Source organism: Brassica napus, chromosome C9 (genome assembly GCF_020379485.1).
Source record: "Brassica napus cultivar Da-Ae chromosome C9, Da-Ae, whole genome shotgun sequence".
Classification (NCBI taxonomy): domain Eukaryota; kingdom Viridiplantae; phylum Streptophyta; class Magnoliopsida; order Brassicales; family Brassicaceae; genus Brassica; species Brassica napus.
This window is the reverse complement of record NC_063452.1, coordinates 58,129,537-58,145,782: the sequence shown is the minus strand read 5'-3', so window position 1 is coordinate 58,145,782 and position 16,246 is coordinate 58,129,537. Positions and strand designations below refer to the sequence as shown.

General features: G+C 38.7%; 2 protein-coding genes across 2 annotated transcripts; both read right to left on the bottom strand.

Annotated features, from left to right (window-relative positions):
* Window positions 1-102: 102 nt before the first annotated feature.
* Window positions 103-2,672, bottom strand: LOC106383428. Its single transcript, XM_048768164.1, has 6 exons — window positions 2,412-2,672; window positions 2,172-2,366; window positions 1,628-2,073; window positions 583-1,540; window positions 278-526; window positions 103-207 (listed from the first exon to the last, which is right to left on the bottom strand). The coding sequence occupies exons 1-6, from the start codon at window positions 2,670-2,672 to the stop codon at window positions 103-105; spliced, it is 2,214 nt and encodes a 737-aa protein (XP_048624121.1).
* An 8,711-nt stretch (window positions 2,673-11,383) lies between these two features.
* On the bottom strand, window positions 11,384-14,472 carry LOC106386078 (protein NRT1/ PTR FAMILY 5.8-like). The gene is made up of 3 exons (XM_013825972.3): window positions 14,087-14,472; window positions 12,663-13,195; window positions 11,384-12,267 (listed from the first exon to the last, which is right to left on the bottom strand). The coding sequence occupies exons 1-3, from the start codon at window positions 14,357-14,359 to the stop codon at window positions 11,388-11,390; spliced, it is 1,686 nt and encodes a 561-aa protein (XP_013681426.2). The 5' UTR covers window positions 14,360-14,472; the 3' UTR covers window positions 11,384-11,387.
* Window positions 14,473-16,246: the final 1,774 nt, after the last annotated feature.

The window sequence follows — 16,246 nt, the reverse complement described above, 5'->3', positions numbered from 1 at the left end:
ACAGACATATCCGAACAGAGAAAGGTCATATCCAAAGACCAAAGACAACATCGAAAGAGGAAAAAAAGACATCTGAGAGAAGAAAAAGACATTCTAGAGAAGTCAAGGTTGTGTAGCAGGTGGTGCAGTTGAGGAAACGTCATCGATTGCTAGCTCATGTGACTGTTGTTCCATGTTGAGACGCCTAAGCTTTCTGCTTTCATCAGACTGCAACATAATAAAGAGAATCAAACACGAGAAAGAAAAAAAGTAGACAATTGCGACGACGACAATGTACCTCACGAGGACACTTCCTTGAGTTGTGGCCTTCACCACCACAAAGACCACAATGACCTATTCTTCCTTTTCTATCAACTTTGGTCTGATTTTTCTTAGGGGATTCACGCACTCCTTTAATCCTTGCCTTCCCCTTTGGTCTTCCAGGCGGTCTCTTGTATGGTGGTGCTTCAATACGGTCTTCACCAGATAGCTTCCAAAACCTTGGACCATTTACAGGCCCCAACCCATCCATGTACAAACATCGCCACTTCGATGTCAAATAATAATCTTAAATATAATCTTCAACCTCGAAACCATTCTCACGGATAACAGATACATAATGCGACATGGGATTCCAGACAAGTCCCATTTCCTACAAGCGCAGCTACGAGAAGGCAAATTCACCGTGTAACCATTTGAAAATTCAACACACTCATAAGCACCACCTGTGCTAGGATAAGAATAGCAATGCTTAGCTTCATCACAAGACTTTTCAACCTCCTTTCTCGCCTTCTTTGTAACGAGACCCGTCTCATTTTTCGCTGTCTTATATCTAGTAGCTATCCTCTGCATTGCATCTCTTCTAATCAACTCAAGCATCTGAATAAAGTGCTTCTTTCTTGCTATCTTCAAGGTTCTATTGAAAGACTCTGTGAAGTTGTTGTGTGTATCAGAACAACACGAACCTATCCGGAAAAATGCCTTGCACCAAATAGAACGATCCTTCTTCATAAGTTCTTCAGCTGCTAGCGGATCAAACTTTTTGAAAACGTCCAAACTCCTCTCATAGTCACCCTCGTTGTAGCTACTTGCAATGCGCCAGAAGAGAGGCTTCAGTGTATCAGACTTATGATTCTTCTTCAGATTAAAGTAGATGTGCCTAGCACAAGCTCTATGTTCAGCTCTTGGCAACTCGACAGTAACTCCATGAATCAATCCCCTATGCTGATCTGATATGATTGTCACAAGATCACCCTCGCCTAAACCCAAATCAATCTTCAACCTGTGAATGAACCATTGCCAATTATCATTGCTCTCAGAGTCGACCACAGCCCATGCTATTGGGTATATCTGGTTATTAGGATCCCTTCCTATCGCAGTAAGAATCAGTCCTTGCAGAGAGCTGTGCTTGAGGAATGTCCCATCTAATCCAATAACTGGCCTGCAATACTCCTTCCATGCCACGCGGATTTTGTCAAAACAGATATACATGGAGTGGAATGCTTTCGCTCCATTTGGTTTCGTTATTGTATTGATCTCTATTTTGCTATCAGGATTTGAACTGCATTTAAAAAAAATTAAACCATTTAGTCATAAGAACACTTAACCATAAACAATATTAAGAAAGTTTTAAATTAAAAAATGTTACCGTAATAGTTCCATCTCATAGTCTTTTAGCCTTGCAAAATGTTCATTGCATTCGGCCTGTAGCTTATCAAGAACAATACGCCTAGCAATCTTTGCCTGCTCGGGGGAGATAATGATGTTGTACTTCTCCCTAAACTCTTCTCTAATCATTGGAGCACTCATTTCAGGTTCCTTCCTGATTTTCTCCAACATAACTTCAGCAATGGCAGGGCTTTTGATGAGTTTACACTTACCTGTGGGATGGCAAGTATGTGTGTTAACGTACACTTTCACCATCCATTTCTGAATGGATCTCTCTACTGAGCAGTGTATACGCCACACACAACCTCTACCACTGCATTTAGCACCAATCTTTGTCTTCTCCCATCTGTCATAGACTACATTTCTTCTTGACTGCAGAATATACTTGATCACTTGCTTCTTGAACTCTTCACCACTGTAAAAGGTCTGCCTAAGACTAAAAACGCCATCTAATTCACCCCTATTAGCCATCCTCTCAGCTTGTTCTCTTCATCATCAGATGACTGTTCCGTGTCAGGATATACCTCATCATCGTCTACAATCTCATCCTCATAGTTCTCATCCCTAAACATCTCAAGATCCTCTTCAAAATTTATGTCAAGATCCTCTTCATCATCAGATTTATCACTCGCTTGATACTCATCTTCACTCTCTTCTGCTTCATCATCATCATCAACCTCGTCGTTTTGTAGCTCAGCATCAACCTCTCTACCATCAACCTCGTCATTTTGTAGCTCAGTCCTTGCAGTCTCTCAACCATTAACCTCGTCGTTCTGTAGCTTAGCATCAACCTCGTCGTCTTCACTAGTTTCAGGTTTCTCTATGAAGACATCAAGCTCCCCATAATAACGACCATTAGAAGCCATCCTCTTTTTGTTTTTCTCTCCATTCTCAAGCAACTTCTTCTTCTCTGAGATATCCTCATACGGTAACTTGTACCACATTCTCCCCACACTAACTTTTAGAACAATGATCTTCAGGAATTCTTCAAAAACTTCATCACCATTGACTTCAAACTGATCCATAAAACCATCGACATAATTTAGCTTCCTATCTTCATCATATTTGAACACACCGGAATGGAAGCAATTAATCTTCACCGGTATTGAATCGCAGTTACCATTAAAATAGCATTAGAACATGGTAAAGCCATCAATTGATTCTAATAATCGAAGTAAACAAGCAAGGGTTCTTACCTCATTGTCGCCTTGTTTCTTCGATTAGCTCATCCGGATTCCAATTCACTGATATTGAATCGATAACACCAAACCCCTCTCTGCAATCTCTCTGTCTCTTTCTCTCTGTTTTGAACGATGAACCCTAGATTTCCAAATGAAATCGATTGGGGGAGGAAATGGTTAAGTCTGGATCGGGTTTTTCGTTTGGTTCGGGTCGGAGTTTAACTTTAATTAATTACGCTCTGACCCCAATTATTTTAACTAAAATCAATTAAACCTCGTTATGATGTTGGCACCATATTTTTATTAACGTCGTATATGTGGCATGTATTTATCATATACATTGTGTAGGTATCGACACATTTATATACTCTGGATGGTTTGCACCATATTATAGTATACATGGTGTAGCTGAGAAACTTTTTTCCTTTAATCATTAGTTTATCATTGGAACCCCAACTCGTTTTACGTGTCCATGTTTGAAAAACCTATAAGAGACATGATGAGTAACAAATTGGTCGGTGTTTCAGATTAACCATGACTAAGAATTTTACACCAAACTTTGATCTTAATTTGTTTTTCAGTTTGATTTGTTTTCTCAGAAGTCCCACCTCTGTAGGATTGCTTGATAACATTGTGTTTGCCGTATTCACACGAACTGGCTAGACTACTATTGCATAGCAAGATTAATCATTAGTTTATCATTGGAACCCCAACTCTTTTTACGTGTCCATGTTTGACAAACCTATAAAAGACATGATGAGTAATAAATTGGTCCGTGTTTCAGATTAACCGTGACTGAGAATTTTACACCAAACTCTGATCTTAATTTGCTTTTCAGTTTGATTTGTTTTCTCAGAAGACCCACCTCTGTAAGATTGCTTGATAACATTGTGTTTGCCCTATTCACAGGAACTGGCTAGACTACTATTGCATAGCAAGATTAATCATTAGTTTATCATTGGAACCCCAACTCTTTTTACGTGTCCATGTTTGACAAATATGATGATAGTTATAAATCATATTGTGGATGTCCATAACTGGCCCAATAGCTAGAGAGAAAGAGAGAGGCGGCCGCAAGAGAGAGAGAGATGGCTTAGAGAAGGAGAAACTAGTTTATTTTCCTTGTATTTGTACATTTTCCATATTTATGTATTTCCTTTTATCTCTTTCTAACTTCTATATATAAGGGCACCTTATGATTGATTAATAATAACAAGAACTTACAGATTTTAAATCCTTAAGTTTAAAACACGTTATCAGCACGAAACTTTAAATCCCTAAGCTAATACCTGAATCGTAAAACCCTAAAACCCTATCCGGCTTGAACTCTAATCATCCCGGCGAGAAACCTAATCCTGATCGTGTCTCGCGTTCCCGTCTCAGCTTCAGACGATCAGTCCGATCTCAGCTCAGACGACTTCAGCATCAGCTCGCAGCCCGGACAGCTCGCGTTCCTGACAGCAAGCACACCGTCCGCGACCCGATAGCAGTTGGCGCGCGCGACCTCAGCCTCAATCCGTCCGCGACAACATCTGACCGATCGCGTCCGACGATCAAGGTGTTCCCGATCAGCTCGTGTCCAGCTCGCGGATAGCTCACGTTCGTTCCCGTTCGTGTCCAGCTCGCCGTTCATCCTTCTTGGTGGTCCGGTTTCAACAATCTACTAAGCTAAAAGGTAATTCGAAATCTAAGAACCTATGAATCAAATTTGGATTGTTTGATAAAGAATGAAACCATAAAACCTAATCTTTATGATAAAAGCCATAGGATAATAGATCAAACCCTAATGAATAAATCGAAGCTCTATAAGTTTGATACCCCAAACCCTAAATCGAGATTGATCTATTGATCAATTAAAATCAAAATCCTTGATGGTTTGAATCTCAAATCAAACCCCTTTTGATCTAAGATCAAATCAAAACCCTAAACCCTAATTTGAAAATCGGTTTTGATTGTTTGAATTTGAATCTTGATTGATTGTCTTGATCACATAGAACTGTTGCTAATATTGTTTAAACTCGAAATCTGAATGAATTGAAATTGTTTTGCTTGTTTAAACTGAAACCCTAATTGAAACCACCTGTTTGATAAGTGTTTCCTTATAACCTAGTCTTGATTGTTTTGATATCAACTCTGAAACTGCATGCTAGGTTAATTGTTCTAGACTTGATCATACCTCGTGGCCGTGCGGCCTTGTTGCATTCATACCTAACTTGATCACATTGATTGATTGCAATTACACTTAGAACTTTATGCTAGGATGGTATTGAATTGAAATCAAATAGCCGCATGATTGTTCTTTTGCTTGGCCAAGAGGTTTGTTTGTATTGATTGCATCATGAACTGATAGAAATCATCTATTCTAGGATTGCAATTACACAACAAACTGAATGCATTAATACTGAATTGAATCCATGGCCGTGCGGCTTCTCTTGGCCGTAAGGGCTTGTTTTCTTCTTGGCCGTAAGGCTTATTGATTGGTTTAAACCTAAAACTTATTTAAACATTAAAATTACTAAAAGATCTAAAATTATCTATGTTTTCAGATGTCGAAAATCAATAACTTGGATTTTGCTGCCCTAAATCTCTCTGGAGATAATTACCTTCAATGGGCGCTTGATGCTAAGATCATCCTGAAATCCAAGGGACTCGGTGAACGTACGTATCACCGAGGACAATAATGCCAGTGAAAAAGATCGATACATAGCCATCTTGATCATTCGCCATCATCTAGCTGAGAGTCTCAAAGATCAATATCTGACCATTGAGAATCCATTAGATCTTTGGACAAAATTGAAAGAGATATGATCACCAGAGAACGGTGATCTTACCAAATGCTCGTTTTGATTGGAGGAATCTCAGAATCCAGGATTATAAATCTGTGGACTAGTATAACTCGGAACTGTTTAAGATTGTTTCTAAATTGAAACTGTGTGGTGAAAGTATTACGGATCAGAATATGCTTGAGAAAACATTTTCCACTTTCCACACAAGCAATGTGCTGTTACAACAACAGTACCGTGAGAAAGGTTTCAAAACCTATGCTAATCTTATTTCTTGTCTCTTGCTCGCTGAGCAGAACAATGAATTATTGATGATGAACAATGAGATGAGACCTCCTGGCTCAGCACCACCACCTGAAGCACACACCACTGAGGACAATAAAGAGTCCCACCATGTCCAAGGAAACGACCATCATAGCCGTGGTTGAGGAAATAGAAACGGACGTGGCCGTGGCCGAGGAAATCAACATGGTCGAGACCATGGGCGTGACCGTGGCTCATTTGGAAGAGGTCATGGTCGCGGCCGTGGATTTTCATTCAAACCTCAACACTCGACCAACTCAAGTAAATCAGTGTGCCATAGATGTGGTATGGGCAATCATTGGGCTAAGACTTGTAGGACTCCCAAACATCTAGTTGACCTCTATCAAGAGAGTTTGAAAGAGAAGAATCCTGAAGCCCATATGACCTATCAAGATGATGAACATGACTTCAATCATGATAAAGACGATCTTATGGAATATGAAACTTCAGATTGTCTAAAAGACTGAAGATTGATTTTGACATTTGTAATCTAAATTATGTGTTCTTTGCTTTGGTGTTTTTCATTTCTATGTTGTCATTTCTCTTAACTTATTAAAACTTAATAATAAATGTATGATTTTATAAATGAAGTCTCTAAAGTAACATCCTTTGAATCTTGTTTTAGAAATGAACGAGAACAAGGATGTACTCGTTGTGGACAGTGGGTCGAGCCACACGATCTTAAAAGACAAAAGATACTCCATAAACTTGACACTAAAAAACGCCAACACATCCACCATTGCAGGTATAGCTAGTCTCATAGAGGGTCACGGCCAGGCTAACATCATGTTGCCTATGGGTACACATCTTGAAATATCAGATGCCTTGTATTCACTCAACTCTAAGAGAAGTCTATTAAGCTTTAAAGACATTCGAATGAATGGTTTTCATATTGAAACCAAGGGCGAAGGAAACAAAGAGTTCCTTCAGATCATTGAAATCGCCCAAAGACATAAGAAAGTCTTAGAATCCATACCCGCACTATCTACTGGTCTTTACCATACTAAAGTCAGTATGATCGAGGCCAATGCCACTTTTAACAAAGAAGCAATCTACAACTTCACTTTATGGCACGGCCGGCTTGGCCATCCCGGTTCGACCATGATGCGTAAACTGATCCTGAACACAAACGGTCATTCCCTTAAAGAGAAATGGATTATCCCTAAGCACCTAACGTGTGTTGCTTGTTCCCATGGGAATCTCATTTATAGGCCATCACCAGTTAAAGTCACTAAGGAAACGATAAACTTTCTGGAAAGAATTCAAGGAGACATCTGTGGACCAATACACCCACCTTGTGGGACATTTTGATATTTCATGGTCCTCATTGATGCGTCCACTAGATGGTCGCATGTATGTCTTCTGTCGACCCGCAACCTGGCATTTGCTAGATTGCTTGCTCAGATAATTCGATTACGAGCTCATTTTCCAAATTTTCCTTTGAAGCCTATACGTCTTGATAATGCATGTGAGTTCACTTCCAAAGCGTTTAATGATTACTGTATGTCCATGGGGGTAAGTGTGGAACAATCCGTCGCACATGTGCATACATAGAACGGCTTAGCCGAATCATTTATAAAACACATACAACTCATTGCTAGACCGTTGCTGATGAAGTCTAAGCTGCCGGATTCTGCATGGGGATATGCCATCCTACACGTAGCCGAGCTCATACGCATCAGGCCATCTAGCGAACATAAGCATTCCCCATCACAATTGCTTACGGGTCATGAGCCAGACATATCCCATCTTAAGACATTCGGCTGTGCCGTTTATGTTCCAATTGCTCCACCACAGAGAACAAAGATGAGACCTCAAAGGAGGATGGGGATATATGTTGGATTTGATTCTCCCACGATTTTAAAGTATCTCGAGCCAACTACGGGTGATTTGTTTAAGGCCAGATATGCGGATTGTCATTTTAATGAATCTGAACATCCAACATTAGGGGGAAATAGCAGTAAAATGGTAAAAGAAATTACTTGGAATCAAACATCCATATCTTGGCAAGATCTTCGAACTCAAGAATGTGATCTAGAAGTTCAAAAGATTATACATTTACAAAAGCTAGCTAATCAATTGTCAGATTCCTTTGCTGACCCGAAAAAAGTGACTAAGTCATATATACCAGCTGCTAATGCACCAATAAGAATTGATGTTCATGAAGGACACAATCAAGTTGCTACAGAGTCTAAACAACGTTTGAAATGTGGTAGACCAATAGGTTCCAAAGATAAGAACCCTCGGAAAACAAAGAAAGGTGTCGAAATAGAAACCGAGGGACATGATATCCGAGACACGGCCGCAGCTGATCCGAAACCCCGGGACATGGCCGTGGTCGACCCTGATGCCCTTAAAGTGGGCGGCTCTGATGTACCAAAAATGATTCCTGGGACGCCAAGATTCATGGTTCTGAAGTTCCAGATAATAATGAGATCTCAATAAACTATGTCTTGTCTGGGATACAATGGAACAGAAAGAATGTCGACATTGATGATATATTTGCATACAAGGTAGCACTTGAACTTATGGATTTAGACGAGGATCATGAATCCACGTCCATTTATGAGTGCACTCAACGATCAGATTGGATCAAATGGAAAGAAGCTATAAACGTGGAGTTAAACTCTTTAAAGAAGAGAGGTGTTTTCGGCCCTATCATCCGAACACCATATGATGTAAAACCAGTTGGATACAAATGGGTCTTTGTGAGGAAAAGAAATGAACATGGTGAAGTCGTGAGGTATTAAGTCCGGCTTGTTGCACAAAGATTCTCACAGAGACCAGAAATCAATTATGAGGAAACATATTCCCCTGTGGTGGATGCTACAACTTTTAGATTCCTAATAAGTCTGGCCATAAGAGAAAACTTAGACTTGCGGTTAATGGATGTAGTAACTGTATATTTATATGGTCCACTGGATAATGAGATTTACATGAAAGTTCCAGAGGGTATTGAATTGAAAAACAAAGAGAGTTCTCAAAAACAACTTTGTATAAAGTTGAATAAATCTCTTTATGAACTGAAACAATCAGGTCGAATGTGGTACAATAGACTAAGTGAGTACCTAGTGAAAGAGGGCTATAATAACTATCCAATCAGTCCATGTATCTTCATAAGGAAATTTGAAAATAAAGGATTCGTGATCATAGCAGTATATGTTGATGATATGAATATCCTAGGAACCTCTGGAGAGATTTCTCAAACAGTTGAATATCTAAAGAAAGAATTCGAGATGAAAGATCTTGGAAAAGCGAAATTCTATTTGGGATTACAACTTGAATACATTAATGATGGAATCCTTGTGCATCAAATGTCATATACAGAAAAGGTACTCAAGAGATTTAATATGGCTGAGTGTCATCCTCTGTCCAGTCCCATGGTCGTGAGGTCCCTCGGCCTGGACACTGATCCACATCATAGACAGCTCTCCGACGCCGGTAGAGCCACTGCTCGCCGGCGTCGACCTCCACATACTTGTAGTTTCGTTTTGTTGCTTCTTTCCTCTTTGTTCACCCTTTTGTTTCTCCTTGTTCTTTCTCTTGGGTTGGACTGGTCCGCAAGGGGGGTGACTCCGACTGGTGTTTTGGCTTCTGATTCGATGGCAACCATCTATGTCAATGCTCACTCTTTCGCTGCCCTAGATCTAGCATCTGAGCTTTTTTACGTTGCTCAATCACCGCTCAATCACAAACCTTCTCTTCTGGATCTGAGATCCGGATCTGAACCCTTCTCGGAAAACCTCTGAAGATTACTCTCCATCACCTTCGTGCACGGGCTAGCCGCTGGTATGGTAGGGGGCGGATGGACCTCCATTAACGAGAGCTCTGCACTTCACTTTAAAACAGACACTACGTCTATTCTCGATGCTCGAGTTCCACTCCTATCGCGACAACCAAAGCTGAAAACACGATGTCGATTCTCCAGCTCCATCCCGACAGCGTTATGTCTTACTCTGACATGTCTCACCAATCTTCCTGAACCTTTTTGTTCACTGCAGACAAAAATCGCAAGCCATGACGGCTCTAAGCTCTCACCACAAATCCTCGCAGCTGTACACAACAACGAAAGCTTACTCTCCTTAAGCTTTTCAGACTTCATTGACCAGAGGCTCGACTTTGGTTCTGGCAAATCTTTATGGCTCCAACACGGTAATGTTGGAAGTGAAAGTATATGCCTGGATTCACTGCCTGCCCTTTTGGAATCTATTGAGAAGCTCATCCTTATGTTCGTTGACGTGAAGGTAAAAAGATCAGTGTTGCCTAATTTGTATCATTCATGTCTTCATACCATTGTCTTAGGCGCACATCATACATGCTTCATGAGTTCGTACTTTACATTGTCAATGTCTGTTCGACCGGCATGTGTTCGTGGGATTCAACACTTAGCTTGGCGACACAAGTTGAAACATCCACGAGTGATAGACTCAGAAGTACATACGTTCCTCCTTGGTGCAATCTTTGGAATTGTCCCAAATGTCTCAAGTGTAACTCACCATCAACGTCCAACTCCGACAACAGCAAGTACCACATCAATATTATTATTATTATGTTGGAATCTATCGCAGCTCGAAGATTGTAGTCCTTTAGCTTTTTCCACTCTTAGAAAGGCTAGCCAAACTTCCTCATGCAAGGGCCATGAGAGATTCTTTTCCACCTTCTTCCGCTTTGCAGGAGTGACAACTTCCATCAAAGTCTTCCTTAATGAGCAGGACCCCTGTCTTGGCTGCATAGCCAATGATCATTGTCGATTTCCTTACCGCTTGATACCTTGTGTGATGGTTCGTTTGGGTATCAAGCGGTAAGAAAATCGACAATGATCATTGGCTATGCAGCCAAGACAGAGGTCCTTCTCATGAAGGAAGACTTTAATGGAAGTTGTCACTCCTGCAAAGCGGAGGAAGGTGGAAAAGGATCTCTCATTGAACCATCACAGTGAGAATCGAGGTTGTGGAGCGCTCGACGTCACGATATACGGTGACTATTTCCGTTGAAGAATTTAAAGGACGGTGTAATCTCTCTAGAGGTTTCCTCGTACGTGGCACCTTTGATCACTCTTTCAACTTGTTATCAAGTTTATCTAAGCTTGTGTCTCTATCTCTTTACTGCCTTGTATTGAACGTTTTCATTAGGATCGCACATCCAGTCTTTGATGTTGCTTTTATCTTTGTATCTGGCTAAATTATGAATGAAATATGTTTGTGTTACCAAAAAAAAATACTATATAATAAATCAAAAGTCAAATTGTGTGGAGTGTTTTAAGATTTTTGTTATTTTAATTTGTTATACAGTTATGTAATATTAAATAATACGTGTAAGATATGTATGAATATATATAGTTCTCCATATTTTTTTTTGGTCAAACCAAATATAGTTCTCCATATATTTATGATTTTTTGTGAACACTTGACATTCATTAGATGCAACTCGCATAGCGTTACCAAACAGCTATTTTTGAGCTGTTTTAAGTTTATCAACTAGTTTCATCGCATTTATCCTCATCCTCATCACTACTACTCTTAAAATACTTGCAAATTACAATATACATCAAAAAGCTAATAGCGCTTGTGAGCGCCAAAAGCCAATAATAGTTATCAAGTCTAGCTTCCGACATATCATCTGCAAACCAGTTATGTTTCCCACCTCTTGACTTCGTGTAACTCTCTATCACCGATATCAACGCAGCGCTCACGAAACTCCCCACACCAAAAACACTCGTGTACAACGCAAACCCCATCGTTCTCATTCTAACAGGAACCTCGCTGTAGAAGAACTCTTGCATCCCTACAACCGTGAAAATATCCGAGATTCCTAGTAGAATATATTGAGGTAAGAGCCAGAATATGCTCAACGGTTCTGTAGTATTTGGTGAAGTCTTCATCTCTTTGCTTATCTTTAGTCTTTTTCTTTCGACTAACGCGGCTATAACGATGGCAATGATGGATATGAACATGCCGATTCCCATTCTTGTCATGACGGTAATACCCTTTTCGTTTTTCGATATTTTCTTGGCCATAGGGATCAAGACTTTGTCGTATAACGGCATGAGAAGGATTATAGACAAGGTGATTGTGCTTTGTAGCGTTGCGGGTGGGATTTTGAAGTTTGGGCCGATGTTTCTCTTCAAAGCCATACCTTGCTTTGTGAAAAATGTCGCTGGTTGTTGGAATATAACGGCGAACATTAGAAGCATCGTCCATATGGGTAATAAGCGAAGCAATAGCTTGATGGTTTTGAGGCTGGAGAAACCAGTTTTGCTGCTTTCATCACCAGCTAAGCTCTTTGTACTAGTATTAGTAGTAGTGGTAGTAGCTTCAGTGTTGCTACAGTTACATAGAGGCTTCCCTTGCAGCCTATATACAATAATATAAGAGCAAGATTAAAGGGGTGTTCAGTGCGAGTCAACCGATCTTTAAACCAAACCGGAAACAAAAAAACGGAATAATATATGTATTCCAACAAACCGTAACAAGAATCCAATTGTACTATAAAAGCAACCTAGTAAAAAATTTAATAGTTTAAAAATCACATTTAAAATTTACATACTGTCTTATGCCAACAATGCTGAAACTGAAACTTAATTTACTAGAAAATCGGTTCTAAACTGAAACCAAAAATCAGACTCACCGATTATTTGGTTTCCATTCAGCTTCAATATTTCATAAACCGAAAAACTAAACCAAACCGGCAACTAAAAGCACATCAAAATTTTGTGTCTATTATGGATTGAATAATGATGAGTACTCACTCTAGCTCCATGGCATTTAAATCGTGGTTGTTCTCAAGAGTGATCTTACTTCTTCTCGTCACTACTCCTTTGATCGTATCAAAGATCCTTTGAAATGGTCTAGATTTTAGGTGTGAACCCTGATCAGCATAGACATAAACTCCGCAGCCGCATAGGAACAAGAAGATCAATAGTAACATGGAACCGGTTGGGATTGCAAAACCGAGAACCCAACCAAATGTGTCTTGGATATAAGCCATGACGGTGACTCCTAGAAGACTACCGGCGCAGACACCAAAGTACCACCATTGGAAAAACTGAGACTTGCGGTCCGATTTGACTTCTTTGTTCTCTGAGGATGGCTCTTGGTCTTGTTCATGGTCATGGCCAAGGTCGTGGTCAAGCTGGTCAGCACCAAATGCTTGAAGAGATGGGTTTAAGACGCCTAGGCCGAGAGCGACGAGGCTAAGTGAAGTGTACAGGAAGAAAATAGATATGGTTGTAGTAGTGGAACGTGACCCGGCAAATGCCGTCAATGTCAATCCCACTAGTCCCTATTTACATATACCCAACAAAATGCCAAACATTAGCAAATTAAAGAATAGAATCTCCAAAATGAATTAAAATAATAGTAGTCAGAAATATTTAAACTTTTAATAAGAACTTAGTAATATACACGATAAATGATTTTAATTAAGTTTCCAATAAAATGCTGTCCAATTTCCTATCTAAGTTCAGATTTTATAACACTATTTTTCCTATGAAGAAAAATTAGGGTAAAACTTAAAACTTACATAGTGGGTTTATTTCCTTTTTACTAATACTAAATATTCTGTGGTGTAAGATCTAGTAATGGAATATAATGCATGATTAGTGAGGAATGATACGAGTTCCATTATCTTAGTTGATTGTACACTAGGCTTAACTTTTTTGGATCAGATCCAGAAAAATCACATTATGGAACCAAACTTTACCAACAGTATGTGCTTAATTGGTAACGTACGTTCCATACTCTAAAAAGAAAGATTGATTAGGAAATAGTTAGAGAAAATAATTTTCTCAGAAAATCCATCGAAATGTTCACATGCTTAGTACCAAACCACATAAACAAAGTACAAAGATCTTAAGAAACGTTTCGTAACAATTCCTAAAAGTTCCAGTTGTCAAGCAAATAGACCTAATAAAAATACGCAAAGAAGAGGGTCACATGATCAATAACACATCATAAACAAAAAAAAATTGAGAAAGAACTTTAAACTAATTCGTAGAAAATTTATGGATTTACAAAAATAAACGTAAAGGTAAAAAGGAGAAGATGTTATGAAAAAGGAAAGGGACCACTTGATAAGAGATCATATGAGACATATATATTTCAATATGGAAGATATAGTTAAGCGAAAAAATTTGAATCGACTCTTTCTGAAGGTTGGTTTAGTAATACTTACAACAAAGTATAGAGAAGAAGAAGCGAGGATGGTGAAAAATCTGTCCCCGTAAGAATCGGCGAAAGGAGCAGAGAAGAGAGGCAACATGAAGGTGAAGCCACTCCAAGTGTTAACAGTCGTGGCTGCTCTTGAATTGCTCATCTTTACCACATCAGTTAAATAAGTCACTAAGTTTGATGCAACTCCTTTAAATGCATATCTCTCTATCCCGGCAATCACTATGAGAAGGGCACAAGATTTGCTAAGTCCTCTTCTTTTACCTCCTCCAGCCATGAAGCGAGAATATTTAAGCTTGTGATTTTGTGAACGTTTTTTTAAGGGAGAGAAAAATAAGTAAGGTTATGTTTTGTGTGTGTGAAAGAGAACTACGGTTATGCTTTGTGTGTAGAAATATATTTATAGAGCTTTAGGCCATACATTTGGGTGGGTGCAGTGCACACGCCTAAATGCATAAGAGTACAAGACATTTTTATTTATTTTGTGTCTAATCTAAAAAGGAACTATCTTTCAAGAACATATTTTTATTTTTATTTTTTTGCCCTGTCTTGGTAGAATTCATTCCATATACGTTTCTTCCAACTCAAGAGGAAAATATCATGTAACTCATCAACTACTTTTTATCTAGACTTTATTTTTGTATGGGATATATTCAATATTATGAATATGACATTATAGTAATACCTTGCATGTAGAAACTAACAACCTACTTTTTCTCTCTCTCTTTTTAGGAATTTGTTTCTTAATTACTCCTTTTACTTGAAAAGAGATTGAGACAAGCAAATTGCAAAAAGAGGAGTTTGTGTAGGTACGTACAACAGAACATTATAGGCACTAACTAATATTGGCCTATATAGTAACCCATTTTGATTATCCATCTATTCATTTATTAGAAAATGAGAAATGTATATATATGTATATAGTGATAAAATGAATAATCTATTATGTATTAGAGTCCTATGTCCATGTAGGGGGACACTAACAAGTTCGCGTCATTTTTAAAGCAGAAAAAAAGGAAGATAAAATAAAGTCCACTTTAGGGCTTGGCTTTGGAGAAAGATGTAGTGAGTGGCAATATGTCGACTTGCACCAACGTAAACATCGAGTAGCTTACGTTTTTCGGTTACATCATCGTCGGTACAACTCATCATAAACTGTATTTTTTTTTTTTTTTGTCACAAACATCATAAACTGTATATAAATTAAATTGTATATATGCATTCTGTAATGCTGATTTAGGATTTGTGGCTCTTTTACCGTCATAATTAATAGTGAGCATATGTTTTAAGAGTAATAATTAAAAGAAAACAGAGGGAGTATATTGGATTTGTATTTTGTAAAATTTAGGCCAAATAGGTTTGGTGGCTGGGTGTCCTTAAGGACATGGGAGCGTGTGTACTGTGTCTTGGTTACTTTGATGTAAATATAGAATTCTGGAGCATCAAAGTCATAGAGAGTTTAAAACCAAACAAAAGTTGTATCGAGTTCTAACTATGGTTTTTGTGGTTATGCATTAATCTTCTTTTCTAGCAAAAAACTATAAATATTCGTGGTCTCGAGACGGTCAACTATCATATTATCGTTATGAATAGTATTGTAATAATTATTAGATATCTTTTTGTTTCATACAAGTATTCAAGTTTACCACAGACAAGACTGTTCATCTTTTAAAACAATAACAAAAGTTTTAAAACAATAACCAAATTATACAGCAAGAGATGGGACTTTATATATAAGTGATTAGAGTTAGAGACATGTAAAAGGTACTGAGACTCAGATATACACATACCTTTGTAACATAATGGCCTGTGGTGGCACTAGTGATGAGATGGAAAGAAACTTCTTTTCCGGAGGATAACTACTTGCAAACAAGGGATCCATGGGAACTGCATAAGTTCCGGGCTTTTTGTTTATACTAATCCATAAGCTGGATTGACAAACGAGGAGGAGAGGACGACTGAAACAAGTTTTCAGGGTCAATGAACAATAGTAAATTCCTCAATGGAGAGACATAATGTGGGGATTGGATTAGGGTTCTTACACATTCCATCCGGTAAATATTTTCATCGTGAAGGAGGATCCTGGCGTTTTCATAATACACTGTGTTCCTTGATTTCTCAGACTCATACAACTGAAGAAGCTTATTGTCCACATCGTCCGCTA